At 39.3% G+C, this 15,442-nt stretch overlaps 4 protein-coding genes across 4 annotated transcripts in view; 2 read left to right on the forward strand and 2 right to left on the reverse strand.

Moving 5' to 3' along the window:
* The first annotated feature begins 38 nt into the window (after nt 1-38).
* On the forward strand, nt 39-5,250 carry gskip (gsk3b interacting protein). The gene is made up of 3 exons (XM_026354651.1): nt 39-311; nt 3,962-4,207; nt 4,304-5,250. The coding sequence occupies exons 2-3, from the start codon at nt 3,965-3,967 to the stop codon at nt 4,460-4,462; spliced, it is 402 nt and encodes a 133-aa protein (XP_026210436.1). The 5' UTR covers nt 39-311; nt 3,962-3,964; the 3' UTR covers nt 4,463-5,250.
* Nucleotides 5,251-5,521: 271 nt separating this feature from the next.
* LOC113159917 (NPC intracellular cholesterol transporter 2) lies at nt 5,522-8,770 on the reverse strand. The gene is made up of 5 exons (XM_026356920.1): nt 8,621-8,770; nt 8,242-8,345; nt 7,178-7,285; nt 6,884-7,056; nt 5,522-6,063 (listed from the first exon to the last, which is right to left on the reverse strand). Exons 2-5 carry the CDS (start codon nt 8,321-8,323, stop codon nt 5,977-5,979), a joined length of 450 nt encoding a protein of 149 aa, XP_026212705.1. The 5' UTR covers nt 8,324-8,345; nt 8,621-8,770; the 3' UTR covers nt 5,522-5,976.
* Nucleotides 8,771-9,100: 330 nt separating this feature from the next.
* isca2 (iron-sulfur cluster assembly 2) lies at nt 9,101-11,319 on the forward strand. The gene is made up of 4 exons (XM_026354641.1): nt 9,101-9,191; nt 9,497-9,668; nt 10,498-10,613; nt 10,731-11,319. Exons 1-4 carry the CDS (start codon nt 9,130-9,132, stop codon nt 10,903-10,905), a joined length of 525 nt encoding a protein of 174 aa, XP_026210426.1. The 5' UTR covers nt 9,101-9,129; the 3' UTR covers nt 10,906-11,319.
* A 203-nt stretch (nt 11,320-11,522) lies between these two features.
* eml5 (EMAP like 5) overlaps nt 11,523-15,442 on the reverse strand; it is a 31,651-nt gene continuing 27,731 nt past the window's right edge. The window contains exons 34-43 of the mRNA XM_026354639.1: nt 15,170-15,378; nt 14,813-14,970; nt 14,513-14,627; nt 14,234-14,422; nt 13,949-14,121; nt 13,685-13,847; nt 13,489-13,592; nt 13,231-13,384; nt 12,841-12,941; nt 11,523-12,751 (exon numbers count right to left, since the gene is read on the reverse strand). Of these exons, the coding sequence (XP_026210424.1) occupies nt 12,715-12,751; nt 12,841-12,941; nt 13,231-13,384; nt 13,489-13,592; nt 13,685-13,847; nt 13,949-14,121; nt 14,234-14,422; nt 14,513-14,627; nt 14,813-14,970; nt 15,170-15,378 (1,403 nt within the window). The 3' untranslated portion in view covers nt 11,523-12,714. The remainder of the gene's footprint in view (nt 12,752-12,840; nt 12,942-13,230; nt 13,385-13,488; nt 13,593-13,684; nt 13,848-13,948; nt 14,122-14,233; nt 14,423-14,512; nt 14,628-14,812; nt 14,971-15,169; nt 15,379-15,442) is intronic.

Below are 15,442 nucleotides of genomic sequence, written 5' to 3' on the forward strand. Positions count from 1 at the left end.
ACACTGCGGGGTGGGATTAGACAATGACGTCACAACATGGCGGAACTGGGGGGCTACACGGCACACCTACAGGAGCTGAATATCTTTTAGATAGTTGTGTTCAGACGCAGAGCACAAAGTGGAAACAGGATACGGCGTGTGTTAAGGCGACACTTCCCTCTGGCCACCCTTGAACCGCAGCTTCAACACTTTAATCCCAGTATTTAGCGAGAGGTCGCTGGCGCTCGTTTGGCCGAACCTTCTCCAGAGAGCCCAGAGCCCAGAGCGGGCTGGAAGCTTCCACAAGCCGGAAAAACACAGCCAGCGAGGAGGTGAGAAAAATCCACGCAGTCTGGTTAAACACTTTTTCTAGCGTAGTCACATCAAATATATGAGTCCAGCTTTTAGTTGTATGTTGTTGTAATTATTTAAAATGCACGATCACACTGTTTTATGTCCAGGGGAGCCGCAGGTCATCCTGCCAGCGTTAACTTATCCAATAATCGACCCCTAATTGCAGCATGTATTCGCTATTTAAGGTAGTTAAAGTAGATCAGTCTGGCTAACTATCGGATTTTGTCGCATTGTAACATTTGCATGAACTCACTATTAGCAAAATTACCTGTAACGACATTAAATAGTCTCATTTCGCCTCAGTCATACCAATGGACGACTCAAGAGTCCTCAAGATGTCGCTGTGATGTCGTTGTTTTTAATTGTAACAGTAAAATATAGAGTAACAGCAAAGCTGGATGAATCAACATGTAGGGCCAGGACATGTAATACGAAGGTAATTGTTTTACACAAGATAAGATGAAGTTTATTAATCTTTTAAACTATTTAGCTAATGAAAGTGTCTGCTGTTGGCTAGGGTGTTGTAAAACCTGATGGTCGTGGGGGTAAATGATGTCCTGTATCTTTCAGTGCTGCAACACAGGATGTCATTAGATGTCTAATGACCTAAGCCGCCTTAGGAGGAAAAGACGTCTCTGCCCTTAGTCTTAGTAGGCACAGAATCGTCCTCTCCAGGACGTTCATTATGTGAGAGCCAGTTGAAGATCCTCTGTAGAGGCTCACATAGTTGAGTGGCACAGTCCTTAAGCAGCCTAGGACGTACACCACCTGGCACAGTGCAGGGCACAGTCTTTGTAACTGCAGCCTGCGCCCCTGTTACTGTGGCAGATGGTGGAGCATGCTCAGGTGATGTGGGACATACCTGCAGGAGTGCAGATGCACACAGATGTAGTAAGAGGAGTAGACAGAGGAGGAGACATTGAGAAAGATTGAGGGGTTGTTGGGCAGGACAGCCTGCATTTCCAGCAGCGTCAAAGCTGTTGCACCATACGTGCGAATGAAGCGATGAACCAGTATTAAACCACTTCACTAATTATCTCCAAAATGGGTTAATTCATTCAAAACAGGTTCAGTTACATCTAGTTGCGAAATAGGAGACAGCAAAGCAATGTCTCAATTATGTGATAAGTGTAACTAGTGTTTGTGGGAGTGGTGGACATATATTTTTGTACAGATTGATTGACTGGTCAGTTTATTTTATGAACATATGTATTGTAGTTGTTGGGAAAAGACTTGAGAGGATGAGCTACAAAGATAGGGTATGCTTATGTAACTAGGGCAGGGTGCGAATATGTATGTGGGATGGAGATTCAAAGATTTTATTTTATTGAGAATAGCTTCTCTTCCTAGCTGGCTCCATGATGGCGATCAAACACACCTGCCAAGGCAAAAAAACACATTTGTGCACAGAGTGACTATATAGTGCTAGAATACTGTCTGTGAGCCTTATAGTGAGGACATGGATGGACTGACAGACTGCATCACTGACTACATCCATTTCTGTGTGGACACCTACGTATTCAGCCCACAAAAGTAAAAAAAAAAGTTCTTTTAATCGTGAATCTTTTATGAACCTAGGAACCTGTTGAGTCGCGAGCAGCACAGTCCCGCGCTACGAAGCTGGATCAACTGGTTTAAATTAGCCAAATGATTCACTCAAGTGATGCTTCAAATGTCATCGTTCACGTGTCTGTTTTCTCACCAAAGCAAGCTTTTAGGCAGTGGTTCACAGAAAATGCAGCTGCGAGTTTGAACCTTGTATGGGAACATATTTTTAGACAAACATCACTAGTTTTAACCACTGGATACTGTCTAAAACACTTTGACCAGCTACAACAATAAAAACATAAGCTATTAATTAATACAGTAATAATAATCCAGCAATATAATACATATGTTACTAGTGATACTTAACATTTTAGTGCAATGTTTGTTATTGTAATTGTGTATTTCTTTTTGAAAACATCTAAACATCTATTTCCTTTACTACCAAGGGATACAATTATCTTTTAATTTGACATTTTGTGGATAGCCAAATACAGAATTAAACACTATGTGTTTGCCAATAGTGGTCTCTTAAGCCAGTTGAATATGCAGGAAGACTGTGCCATGATACACTGTGACAATTCCTACCCATGATAAGAATAGTTGATAGTAAAGTCTTATGGTCCATATCGCAATATTGACAACATAGGTTCATCATGATGTGTTTGCATATGTTTTATAACATCAGCATCTCACATGGGTCTACAAACAGATCAGACAAGGTAAAAGACTGGCACACAATTCCAATTTAAATTGTTGACAAGGGGGGATTCAGATAAATGATAAATTACAATGTGCCACACATACTGCTTTAAGATTTCACTCTTTTTCAATTTTTAGGTTACTTAATTGGTTTATTTACACACTTGTTGTGTGTGCTTGACTTTAAACACTGTATGTTGATGTGACTTGGTGCCAAAAAGATACTGTTGAATTGTGCTATCATCATTTATATTGTTACTCTGAAAATATTGTATAATATTTGGCTTTAAGTCTATATCATCCGCCCCTAATCTGCCTCCAGAAAACCCTGAAACAATAGACAAACTATCTACTGATATTTATATGCATTTATATAAAATCTGTGGTGGTTCTGTTGGAGGACTCTGTCCTTGCTGCCACTGCAGTGACTTAAGTAAAAGAACAAACCTTAACAGCACTTACTATCCTTTTATAAAAGCACCATATCAACTTTTACATGTACTTGTGACATTCACATCAAATAGATAGGTTAAGCAAAGTCTGCTGCAAGTTTCACAATCACTAGTTGCACGTAAGGGCTCATGACCCATCGAAGCATCGAGCCAACAGAATGAATGAAAACCAGAAGTGAAGCAACAGGTTATATTTAACATGCAGGAAATGGCTGATACAGTAATGCCCTACAAACTTCTCCCTACGAACAACTGCAGCAGGACAAAATGTTCACATGTGTTAAACAGGTGGAAACACTGGAGACAACATCAGTCATCATCTCTGGGAACTTTGGCCTTTTATAAAGATTACAAGTCTTGATTAATTACGGCTACAGCTAGAAGTAGGGCCTAAACCAATTAGAAAGACAAATATGTCTCTGAAAATGTTCACACTTAAGTTTGTTTTGACTACTGATAATTGGGAGAACCCAGTTGTCAGTTTATGAGTTGTGTAATGTCACTTCATTTCATTCAGGAATTTAAAAAGTGAAATGGCTAAAATGGCTTCAGCATAGATAGAACTACATTGCTGCTCAGATAGGAAGTTAGATATTCTTAATACCATTTAAAAATAGAACTCACAGAAAAGCATGTGATCACCTTCTGCTTTAGCCGTGTGAGTCAGTCAGTATCATGTAAAGTCCACATGAATAACAAGAGAACTAATAGTACAGTGCTGAGTTTTGCAGATTTACCACCAGTTGTTATAGTTTAAAACACATTACCTGATGCACTGCCTTCTCAGTGCGGAGACGTGCTGGTGCATTGAATTGTAAATTCTAGCTTGTCATGTGAGTAAAGAGCAGCTTTTTCTGACACACCTGGTTCTGCAGGATATCTGGAGAGACATGAGTAAAATCAGTTAATAGTGTTGTTCTTTGTCATAGGGGATGGAGATAGACTGCCAGCCTGAGGACTCCATTGTCTCTTCATTTGATGACGACTGTGTTGAGCTTGGTGACGTCAAGGACATGAGATTGGAGGCAGAAGCAGTGGTCAATGACGTACTTTTTGCCGTCTCAGAAATGCATGTGTCACAAAGTCTCAACAGTGCGTTGGATGTGGCCTACATAAACGTGGAAACAAGAGAGGGAAATCGCTATTGTCTGGAGCTCACAGAGGCAGGACTGAGAGTAAGAGGATGTGTTTTTTTATTTATTTTTTTACTAATTTTAAGATCTCAGATCATTCAAAGTTTTACTATAAATCAATCACTTCTACCCTAACAGGTGGTGGGCTACGCCTTCGATCAAGTGAACGAGGATCTGAGCTCCCAGTATCACGAGACAGTTTACTCGCTTCTGGACACGCTGAGCCCAGGCTACAGAGAAGCCTTCGGGAATGCTTTGCTCCAGCGGCTGGAGAGGCTGAAGCAAAACGGACAATAAAAAGGACCAAGAAGCTGCAGACGTGTGTGTGAAACAAGGGTTGATGAAGTGTGTGCTTTTGGATATGAGCCAGTAATAGCCAAGTGTGGTCAGATATTCTAGCCTATTATGTCACATCCACCTGCCTCGCTACCACTCCTGTTAGGAGTACAATGCCCCAGGTTTGCTCTGTTCAGAATTTCGTTAAACGAGTTTATGTTGTTTACTAAAGTTTAGTGACTGCTAGGAATTGGCTGTATCTATTGGTATCTATCGTGGACTAAAAGCTTTCATGTTACACATTTTTAACTTTGCACATTATTGATTTTCTGTAACTTTTGTACTGAAATTGATCTGAGAAAGAAGCAGCGAATAGATTTAGTACCCCCACCCCCCACTCCACATTATGTGCACATCTCTCACCTAATAAGTATACCATACAAATCCTTATCCAACATGTTGTTGGGCAAAATTACAAACTAAAATAATTTTGAACAGTGTGATGTCAGACTAAGTTAACCGTATATTCAGTGTCCATTATCAAGTTAATTGTTTGAATTTCTAACTTCTGCTTTTACCACTTCTGGTTTCCAAGTATGCTTTTGTTGTGTTCTTGCCCTTACAATGTTCAGTTTATTTGTTTATATTCAGTGAATACTTTTAGGCCTGCATGTTTATTGTACATGTGACCTGGTTATAATCTCACTGCAGTGTTAGGAAATCTATTAAGAAAACTTTTTTCTTTGCGTTGGTAAAGTTCGTCCTTGCTGCTAACCTTTGCTCAGACTAATAAAATCTGAAGTATGTCAGTTGTCTTTTTTTTTTAATCCAGTTGTCAACCTCATTTTAAAACTGTCATTCTGATTAAATCTAAGCACCTGGTAATATAAATCTGTGCTGAGCAGTACTTTTGGCTGAATATTTTATACAGTATAAATCATACAAGTATATGAAAATGAATTTAACAAGTGTCTTACAAGTACACAGGGAAAGCTGAAAACTGCACTCACGACGCTTTCTAAACACATGACTCAAGATGCTGAATCAACACTTCTTCAGATCACATTCACACAGTGAAACTTAGGTACATGTTGAGTTTATTAGAATTTCCTTTTATATTCATGAACAATATCCAATGCCATATGACTGTTAGTACAAGGTCAGTAGGAAAAATTACAAAGGCTTTAGTAAATGAAAATGTATCTGACTACACAGTAGCCAGTAAGAGGAGAATCTTGAACTGGAATGTAGTCAGGCCACAGCATTTGCATTAACCACATTAATTCACATCCATAACATCTAAAATTAACTTTTTACAGCAAAAAGGAAAAAAATCCTTTTATTTATTTGTTTGAGCAGGATTTAAGATGTGTGTGTGGCAGTCTTTGCAAATCAGTGAAACAATCATTAAAAATGTATTTAATCTATTAAAACAAGAGCTTCATTAGAACCATTTACGTTATTTTTATGCTTTACTCAAAGCTGAATCATTAAAATAAAAATGTATGTATATATAAATAGGTCCTGTTAGTGGATTAGCTCACAATCTCAACTGGGAACTCGATGCAGAACAAGTCTTTTCCATTGTCATCTCTCAATTCCCACTGTACGACCACCCTAATCTAAAAATGAAAGAAGGAAATAGTAATTGTACCAAGAGAAAGAGAGAGAAACCCCAAAACTCTACCAATTTAAAAAATAAAAACAGACACGCTAATAATACACCCTCAGTATTACAAAAATTTAAGAGATGTTTTGTAACTTAAAAAAAAAAAAAGGCATTCTAATACATTTTTGCCCTTTATTCATGTCCAATTAGAAACAAGTTACTGTAAAACCGTATGTAAACACCCCACCAGGAGAATTTAAGTACATCTATTCATAGTACTGTACTTTTGTGCTAATTTGAGCTAGAAAAAAAAAAGGCAGAAACATTACTTAAAATAAACGTTATATTACATTGTCAACATCCTTATATTAATTATGAACATTATATTTATATGGAAAATATATTTATTGAGCAATGGTTAGTTGTTAGCCTAAAATTAAGGTTTTAAATAAAAACATCTAATAAAATATGGTGGGTTAGTATAGACAAAAGTGATCACTTAATGTACTGACAATAGTATTTCTCAAAAGGAGTGATTTTCTGCTTCTACTATTGACATTTGTACATTTTGTAAGGAATACTTTTTTTACACTGCGGTATTGATGCCTTTGCATCACCACTGCTTTTGCATCACCACTGCTTGTATCAAAATAGTAGTACAAGTTACATTACAAAAATGATCTGATCATGTAAAATAAAACGCATTAAGGATTTGCAAGTCCTGCAGTTGGCTTTAGTTTATACCACATTATATCAGGTTAAGGCTGCAGAAACTATTTGAGGACTTATAGCAGCATTAAAAGCATTGCTGTGATTCTACATGTCGTACTTACCGAGGGATACTCAGACTTCACAGGCAGAGTTGCCACATACTGATAAGTTTTCTGCTTATTAATAGGACACTGAATTCCTGACTTGCAGCCATCGTCATTGGGAATGGGGAATGGGACGTGAACTCCAGCAATAATACCATGAACCACTGCTTTGCTAGCCTGGCTGTCAACATCTACAACAGATCAAATAAGACCAGGAGAACAAAAGGTTAAATCATCAGTTAGATCCTGCATGTTCTGACTTGTATGAAAAACGTACTGTAAACACAAACAAAAGAGATGCAGCCCACTCACCACTGGTGAACGTCACATTGACACTGTAGGTTTGCCCTTTTTGTAGTTTGCATGGATCACTGTTACAAGGTGTAACATCTACTGTGTCCACTTTTCCACAAGGGGATGCTGGAAAGAAATAAGGAAATAGATAAAAAAAAAATGCTGACTTTCAAAATGCTTATTTACCACAGTTAAATGACTTACAAAACAGTAAACCCAACTTTATGCACTAGCTGTTTCAAAAGCAAGTTAATATGTTATCTAAGTAAATATACTGACACAGTAACGAGAGTTCCCTTACTCACACATCACATTTCCATTAGGTAGAAAAATGTGATTATGATTACAAATCTTGAAATCTTTACATACAGTACATCAAAGGCCACTTTAGGAGCAATGTCTTGACAAGATCAGTTAACACTGTGCTTCAGGTTAAAGACTTTTATCTTACACATTTTCACTTCAGTCTAAACGCAGTCCTTAATTATATTACCAACATGATTGAAGTATTTTATGCATAAAAGGAAGTTGACTCCTAACTTCCTGATGCTGTGGCTCAGGAGTAAACTTTTTTAAATCTAAAAAAAATAACCGCGACAACATATTAGAGGATCTAGGTTGTCTCTAAGGCTCTGGTTCTAGTTTCTGTTGAGTTGCATCATGTGTGATGTATGCATCAGCATTTTTTAGTAACGTGATCCACACTGGAAACTAAAACTCAGGAAAAGGTTTTTTCTTTGTTTTGACCACTCCTTCCAATCTGGTGAGTCACATCTGTAGTACAAAACTGTTGAAGCTCATTTCTCGCCATTCAGTGAAACACATGGGGGAAAAGTGAATGCAGAGAGTAGGAGTTAATGTGGAAGTACACAAGATGGGGGCAGACAATATAGTTTACATTGACTTTCGGATAAAACAAGACATTGTTATAATCTAAGGAAAATTGAGATGGTTATTTTTCACTTTCTCAGATTTGTCTTATCTTCATAGTAGCCGGCCATCTGGGATTTAAATAGCATTTATTCAGCGGGGACAGTGGAGAGAGGTAAATCTTTACATGAAGTTAGTTCAGTGAAACTTACGACAGGTTTTATAGTGGAGCATCTCCACACAGCTGAGTCCAATCAAACAGACCAAAACGACGAAACTAGCCCGTACATCCATGGTTCTTTGTCTTTGTGTGACTCTAAAACAAGGAAAAGTCCATGACGCACAACAGATAACTACAGTAAACTTTAACAAACACACTGAGTAACTTCGAGCTACATCAGCTGGAAGTGACGAATCATATGATTCCCTGTTTGTTTATCACGATGTCCCGAATTTAAATTAGCACTGAAAAGAAAGTTTAACTAAACGACAAATACTTGTTTTCCCTTATATATAAATATGGTTAACAACCCTTTATCTAATTAGTATACAATAAAGAAAAATAAAAGATGTTAAATGTACAAAATATACCTTTAAAACGATCCGTCAACTCCCAAACTGCGGATACACGCTGTGCACCAGCACTTTTATTTCCTGGTGTCACGAGACGGAAGAAACGCCCCAGCAGAAGAAAGAGTAGTTTTCTATGTCGCCGTTTAGCCTGTCAGGAAACTCCCTCGCAGTAAAGGCCCCAGTCTCCTGCGCTGTAATTGGTAAATCTAAATCTCGCTTACTACGTGAACCCGATTACCTGTACGCACCACCGCATAGCAGGGTGTTGATTTGTGGAGCGTGGTGTGGGCGGCAAACAGCGTAGAAAGGCTGTGCCTGCGAGGCAAGGCGACGGGACCACTAGCCCGAAATCATCCAACACGTCTGATAGGTCAACGCGCCGCCGCGTCACGATTGGCAGGTAAATCGACGAATCAAGTGGCCGTATTTTGCAACGCCATATCCGTTTGAAAGACAATCCTTTTAGCCAATTAAACGATGTGCTTGCTGAAGGTTGGGGTGGGACTTAGAAGTATTTGTTATGGAAGATGTCAGTCGTTAGAGGAGCTATGATAACTGCGTCAAAGATAAAAGTACTGCGGCTTGCTAGGTAACTTTTACATGCTGTACATTGTAGGCATAATGAAGAATTACTAGACCAATATTATATGTTGTCAACAACACCTCTGGGGGAGAATTAGCGTGTGAATTGGTGTTTGACTCTTCAGCCAGTTAGCAAGCTAACTTTAAATGCTACCGTTAGGCCACATTACCTAACGCTAGCTAAGGCTAGCTAAGGCTAGCTAAGGCTAGCTAAGGCTAGCTAAGGCTAGCTACCGCTATCTTAGGGAACCTTACAGGTTGTTTTACTGTCCTTATGCTGTCCCACCTTAACGTGTCGCTCATGTTTTCCAGCGCGTCTACACTTCTAAACAACCTTAATTTGAGCCAGCTGACACATCGGCCTCCTCAATGCCCTCAGCCCCTCTACACCACGGGGCTTCAGCGCTTTATCGGCGCCTCAACCCAGGAGAAGCCAACGAGTCAGTCAGAAGATAAAGTCTACCTTACTGAGTCATGTGTGAAGGTCAGCCTTAAATTGAAAACTTAAAGGCAGTAAAATGTGCGTTTTGCATAAAAATGCTTCAGGGTCAGAAGTGGCCTTACTTAGAGATAGGGTTAATGTATATGTATATCATAAATCCTTAGTGTATAATGTAAAGCTAGTGTTGGGAGCATTAAAAATGCCTCATTAATGCAGAGTTCACTAGTGATCCCTACTGGTAAAATAAACAGTCATAATTATAAACAATCATGTGCCAGTGCACCTATGTTGCAGACATGTTGCTGCACTTGCTGAATCCAACAGAGATTCTTACATTTCTTTATGTCTTGTAAAGATTGTTGTGACATGGTATGACTGCTAGAGTAGCTCCTTGATTAAAAAAAGAGATGAAGAAATAATCAGTGGATCTTTTAAACAAACACCGATTGGGGGTTGAGACTCAGTCATGTATGACTGAGGAGTGTACGGACGAGTATCCACTAAATTAAAATCAAGGTCACAACTCAATTTGAACATACTGTATATTCTAACTTTAATTGCGATTAGTCTTAAACGGACACCTTTCAAAATGAAAATATTTATAAAAAATGTTTTCATATATCATAGCAGAATCTAAATATCCCAAATATACTAGTCTGTGACAAAGGCAAATATAGGTTCATTTTCAGCATCCTTAGTAATTGTTGGATTATAATTGAATTCTCATCATTTTAAATTTGTAGTCATTACATTTGTAGATATCTGAAATGGGTTTAAGTGTTGACATTGCTAATCAGCTCCTGTGATAATAAATTTGTGTAGTTGTGCTTTACTCATCATTCATCAAGCTCATGTCCCCTCTGTCATCCAGAGACTAGGGGAGATCATGGAGAAAGGAGAGTATCTGAGAATACACGTGGAGGGAGGAGGCTGCTCTGGGTTCCAGTACAAGTTTTCTGTAGATAAGAACAAAAACGAAGATGACAGGTGATTAATCATCTGTAGCTTTCAAGTGATTGTTTTACATTCACCTCATTGTTTTCTTATTGTCCAGTAATCTAATCAACTCTCTTCACACCTTCATCCACTGTGCTCTGCCTTCAGGGTGTTTGAGCAGGGGGGTGTAGGCGTTGTCGTGGACCAAGACAGCCTTGATTTTGTGAAAGGAGCCACAGTGGACTTCAGCCAGGAGCTGATTCGCTCGACCTTTCAAGTGTTGAAAAATCCTCAGGCTGATCATGGTTGCTCTTGTGGCAGTTCCTTCTCTGTTAAACTATGATCACATTAAACAGTACAGTTCACAAACAAGTGTACCTAAAAAACTGATGACTCTGGATTTTACAGTGTCTTACACTATGTCTGATACATTCAGTTCACCAATAATGTCTTTATAGCATCAGTGAAACTTGTAAAGTGTTGTTTTGTTTTAATAGGGTGAAAATACTTGAACCGAATGAAAGGCAGATGCTGATTAATTGTGACAGTCAACAATACTCGACAGCAGAATTCAGTTTCCAACTATAATTAGTCCTGGAATTGAACAAAACAAAAGCACACACAACATTGTAGAGTTTGTTGATATGTAAATAGGCTGTATTTATGAATATAAAGAGCTGAATATAAGATATATGTGTGTATATATATATATGTAAGTTATGCTTATTTCATCAGGAATAAAATTGAGTGAATAAGATCCTTTTAGCTTATGACTTTTCTGTTTATTCTGTGAAATCTGCTGCAAGTCAAAAGATTTGCTAATGTGCATGTTATTTTTTTCTGTTAATACTCCCCTAATTTACTTTCTGACATCAGAACAATAAAAGAGCAACAAAGAAATGTTTATGCTGTGTAATTGGTAAAGGATGAGTTTCAGTGAAAACTGATTTCACTCAAAACTTCATGGTTGCCTTTTTTTATTAAAGTGGAATTATAAGAAACATCTCACAAAAAATATACAAAAAGAATATGTATAAATGATATTTACACTGGTGTAATGTAAATCAAAATATGCAGCAACATTTTGTTGTAGTTAGTCTTAATACAAGGAGCAATATGTTTTGCACTTTTCATATTTTCTCTGATAAAACATTCCATTTAAGCAATATATCTGATAACACAAAACATTAACTCACTGTTGAAAAAGTCACACCATTCATATTTATGAAAATGCAACAATAATACATCATACAGTAGCAGCACACTGAAAAGTGACCTAAAGAATTGCAACGGTCCACTGAAACATCAATTTACATCTGTTCTTTTTGTTTTCTGAGGAATTTGGTTCAGACAGATTGTCTCCCAGTAAGCCATGCACACCCGTTAACCACAAGCAGATCCTCGAACAAGTACGCGCACTTTCACATGTCATGAGGGGAACACTGCTGAGGGAGGTTTGAGTTCAACCAATCAACAACACAACCACATAACAAACCATAAATGAACCATCAGGGCAACACAGTGACCAGGTCAGGTGTACAGTGCATAGTATGCTTTGGCATGCTGACATCCAGAACATAACAGTGGATGTTACATTCAGGAGGAAGGCCACAGGATTTGGAATCACCAGTAAAAATAGAATAACAAATGACTACATGATCCAAAAAGTAAAACAAACATAATACAAAAAGAATCCAAACCCGCATTTTTTGAACACTCAGATTAAGGCTAATTCAGTTTGCTACATATGTTTTAAAAAATGGCATTGCCACTAACACTATTTCATAGGCCTGCTCAGTGGCAAACGCAGATTCGCTCAATCTAAAAAAAATAATCCATGAATTAAATTATATGCATACTGTATTAGAGAGACTTTTTTTTTCTTAAGATGATTTGACGATGCGAGGGCACCTCTGTATTCCCTCCACCTGTGTTCACAACCAGGACTGATGGTGTGATGTAAATGAGCCTTTCACAAATGCATGCACCTAGTTTTGAGGCAGTAAGTCATATCACCACTACAACTCATTTACAAGCTGCCAGGTCTGTCCTCCTCCTCCTCTTCCTGTAAGTGCATCGTACAGCTTTTCTCTGAAGACCCGCACCAGGAGATGCCCAGACTTTCTGAAGCAGGATGGTCAAGACCGGGTCCTCAGTGAGGCATGTGGACACAACGCCACACAAAGAGGCTAGGCAGAGCATCAAATAAAAGCATGCATTAATCTTTGATTGTCATATCATTTGTAAACTAAACCAGTTCTGTGCAGTTCAGTCGTACCTTCTGTCATCTCCACCGGCACTAACAACAAAATGATCTCCATTTGTGAAGCGTACGTTTGTCAAGTGAGCTGCATGGCCCAGAAAGCGCTTGTGTTTGGCCTAAAACAAATCATACTCGCGTCATTCAATTGTCATTTTTTAAAGTACTGTTATGAGATTTGGTGTTTTACAGAACAGACACATTTACAGTTTGTTAAAGCATGCAAAAATATCAGTGTAAGTAACAAACACAGCTGAAAAACGTAATAAGGTTCAGTTTAATCATCACACAATTTATCAATACTATTTTCTCAGTTAACTATGTAAAGACCCTTTCAATCAAATCATAGAGTAAGTGGATTTAAAATGAATCAAAAAAGATGAAGAGAAAATATTCAATCATACTTACAAACTTCTCTGGACATGGGAAGTCAAACAGCTTTACCATTCCAAAATCATCGCCTGTAACAATGTTAAGGCCTGAGTGGGACACACAAGCGCAGGTGACGTCTGCTTTGTCAGTGTTGCGGGACCAGATTCCTACGACCTCATCCCCAAGGACACTGGATACGGAGAGAGAGAAACAAATCATTTATCATTACTGATTCCAGCATGTGATGTAAGATCATCACATACAATATGTGCACCTTAACATTGAGACTCTCACCTTGTCCATGTGGCCCAGGTAATCCTATCAATATGGGACTGCTCTGTGATCTGCTTCCCAGATGGCACTTCGTACACAAGTCGTTTATACGCACCCGTGGATATCTGATTCAACATACATGGTAAAAGGTTAGTTATCATACAACCAGCCAACGTCTGAGACAAACACGTGCTCCCTCTCTGTTCTCTGTCTACACCTGGACATAGGTGCTGTCTGCTGAAAAATCCATCTGCATCACAAAACTGGGGATGTCTCTGCAGCTGTTGATGCGGTTCAGCTGTGGGCCGAGCGTCAGGTCGTAGAAGTCCACTGCACTCTCAGTGGAGCCTACTGCCAAATAACGAGAATTTGGACTGAACCTGAATAGGAGACAAAATTTGGGCCAACATATAGGATGACGATACAGCTTAAATACATAACCGTCGTCTCAATAAGAAATAAGACTGTGGTCTCTCAGCACCTGATGTCCTGTATAGGAGAGCGCCGGTCCCTTTTCTTGCCCCAGATTTTGAGTGAGGTGACCAGCAGGATGATGAACTCTCCGTTCTTCATGCCGATGGCCACCATGTCTCCTTCAGGACTGTAGCCGATGGCACGAGCTGGGTGGCCCAGGTTCACCTTATTTAGCATCTTCTGTTTCTCCAGAGGGCAACGCAAGATCAACACATGCTTGTTATAGACCATCTTAAAATTCCAACTGTAGCTTTTAAGATTGGTTTGAGGGGTTGTAGGCAACATGACTGACCTTCTCTGGGATGTCCCACAGACGTACTGTACCATCCTCTGCAGCGGACAGAAAGACGTCTCTGGAAGGATGAGTGGCCAAGCCCCAAATTGGCCCATCCATGTGTCCATTCACCAAGATGTTGCACGCTGCATTCTTTTCTCCTACTTCAATGATCTCTGCATTCCTGGTCCCCACAAGGATTTTACCCTGACAAAGAACACAGGTCAAAAACCACGTCAAAATAGAGATAATGAGCCCCTAAAATGACTTGTGATTAGGGTTTAATGAATAACCTACTTTTCCTCTGCACACAGAGCGAACACAGTCTATAATTTGTCCAGTTTCTAACCGGAAAGCTCTGCAGCGTTTGAGCTCCTGGTCCCAAAGCTTCAGAGCGCCGCCCTCCTTTGACCTGTGCAGGAAAACAAAGCCTGTTTCATCTATCCTGTACACAGGATCTGAGCATGGTGATCAGGTACAGCTACAGTAGGCACAGATTTCTTCATTTGCATTCAATTATTATTTTTGAAGAACTGTAAATATCGATAAAAAGAGAATAAAAATAATCATAAAATAACAGCTCAGAGGAGTACGTACGGTCTTTCTTTGCCTCCGGTGACAATGAGGCCGTCTCTCAGTGTGGTGTACATCGTGAACACAGGGCCCGTATGAGCTTTGGCCACTATTCTTACTAGAATGTGTTCCTTCCACACACACACATCCCCACTTATGGTACCTGTAAATGTCAAGTTATTCTGAAAAGAAAACAAATCTGCACTAATCTAGTGGCCTAAGACAGCAGAGTGAGCAATGCAAACACAACTCATTCCATCAGCACATTTAAGCAGACAGTGTATTTTTATATATTAGCAGCATTTTGAAGATTTCACAAAAACTTGCTTCTAGTTAGGATCAATTAGATGTGTGACCAAAAGTAGGCTGGTAGGCACTTACAGCTCCAAATGCTATGGACAACATGGTCTGCATCCGGGCGTCCTCTATGGAGCTCAGCACACCTTTTTTGCTAAGCAAAGCTCGACCAGCTAACGTCCAGAAACGCACATGTTTGATCCCCACAGACACAAAGTGTGTGTCTGAATCGGGCCGAAACTCAGCCACGAAAATCCTCTGAGTGTGACCAATCCAACTGGCCACTTTGGCACCTGAGGAACACAGGGGAGAGCAGTGAAAAACGGGTGGCTTCAAACAAAAGGTGCTATCTTCTAC

This window comes from Anabas testudineus, chromosome 12, assembly GCF_900324465.2.
Source record: "Anabas testudineus chromosome 12, fAnaTes1.2, whole genome shotgun sequence".
In the NCBI taxonomy this organism is placed as follows: Eukaryota; Metazoa; Chordata; class Actinopteri; order Anabantiformes; family Anabantidae; genus Anabas; species Anabas testudineus.

Excerpts from the sequence above, each read along its gene's own strand:
- gskip (XM_026354651.1), top strand. The coding sequence starts at position 3,965 with ATGGAGATAGACTGCCAGCCTGAGGACTCCATTGTCTCTTCATTTGAT. Across the intron at positions 4,208-4,303 it reads TCACAGAGGCAGGACTGAGA|GTGGTGGGCTACGCCTTCGA; the intron begins GTAAGAGGATGT and ends CTACCCTAACAG.
- LOC113159917 (XM_026356920.1), bottom strand. The coding sequence starts at position 8,323 with ATGGATGTACGGGCTAGTTTCGTCGTTTTGGTCTGTTTGATTGGACTC. Across the intron at positions 7,057-7,177 it reads CAATGTGACGTTCACCAGTG|ATGTTGACAGCCAGGCTAGC; the intron begins GTGAGTGGGCTG and ends GATCTGTTGTAG. Across the intron at positions 6,064-6,883 it reads TGAAGTCTGAGTATCCCTCG|ATTAGGGTGGTCGTACAGTG; the intron begins GTAAGTACGACA and ends TTTCATTTTTAG.
- isca2 (XM_026354641.1), top strand. The coding sequence starts at position 9,130 with ATGTCAGTCGTTAGAGGAGCTATGATAACTGCGTCAAAGATAAAAGTA. Across the intron at positions 9,669-10,497 it reads TTACTGAGTCATGTGTGAAG|AGACTAGGGGAGATCATGGA; the intron begins GTCAGCCTTAAA and ends TCTGTCATCCAG. Across the intron at positions 10,614-10,730 it reads AACAAAAACGAAGATGACAG|GGTGTTTGAGCAGGGGGGTG; the intron begins GTGATTAATCAT and ends CTCTGCCTTCAG.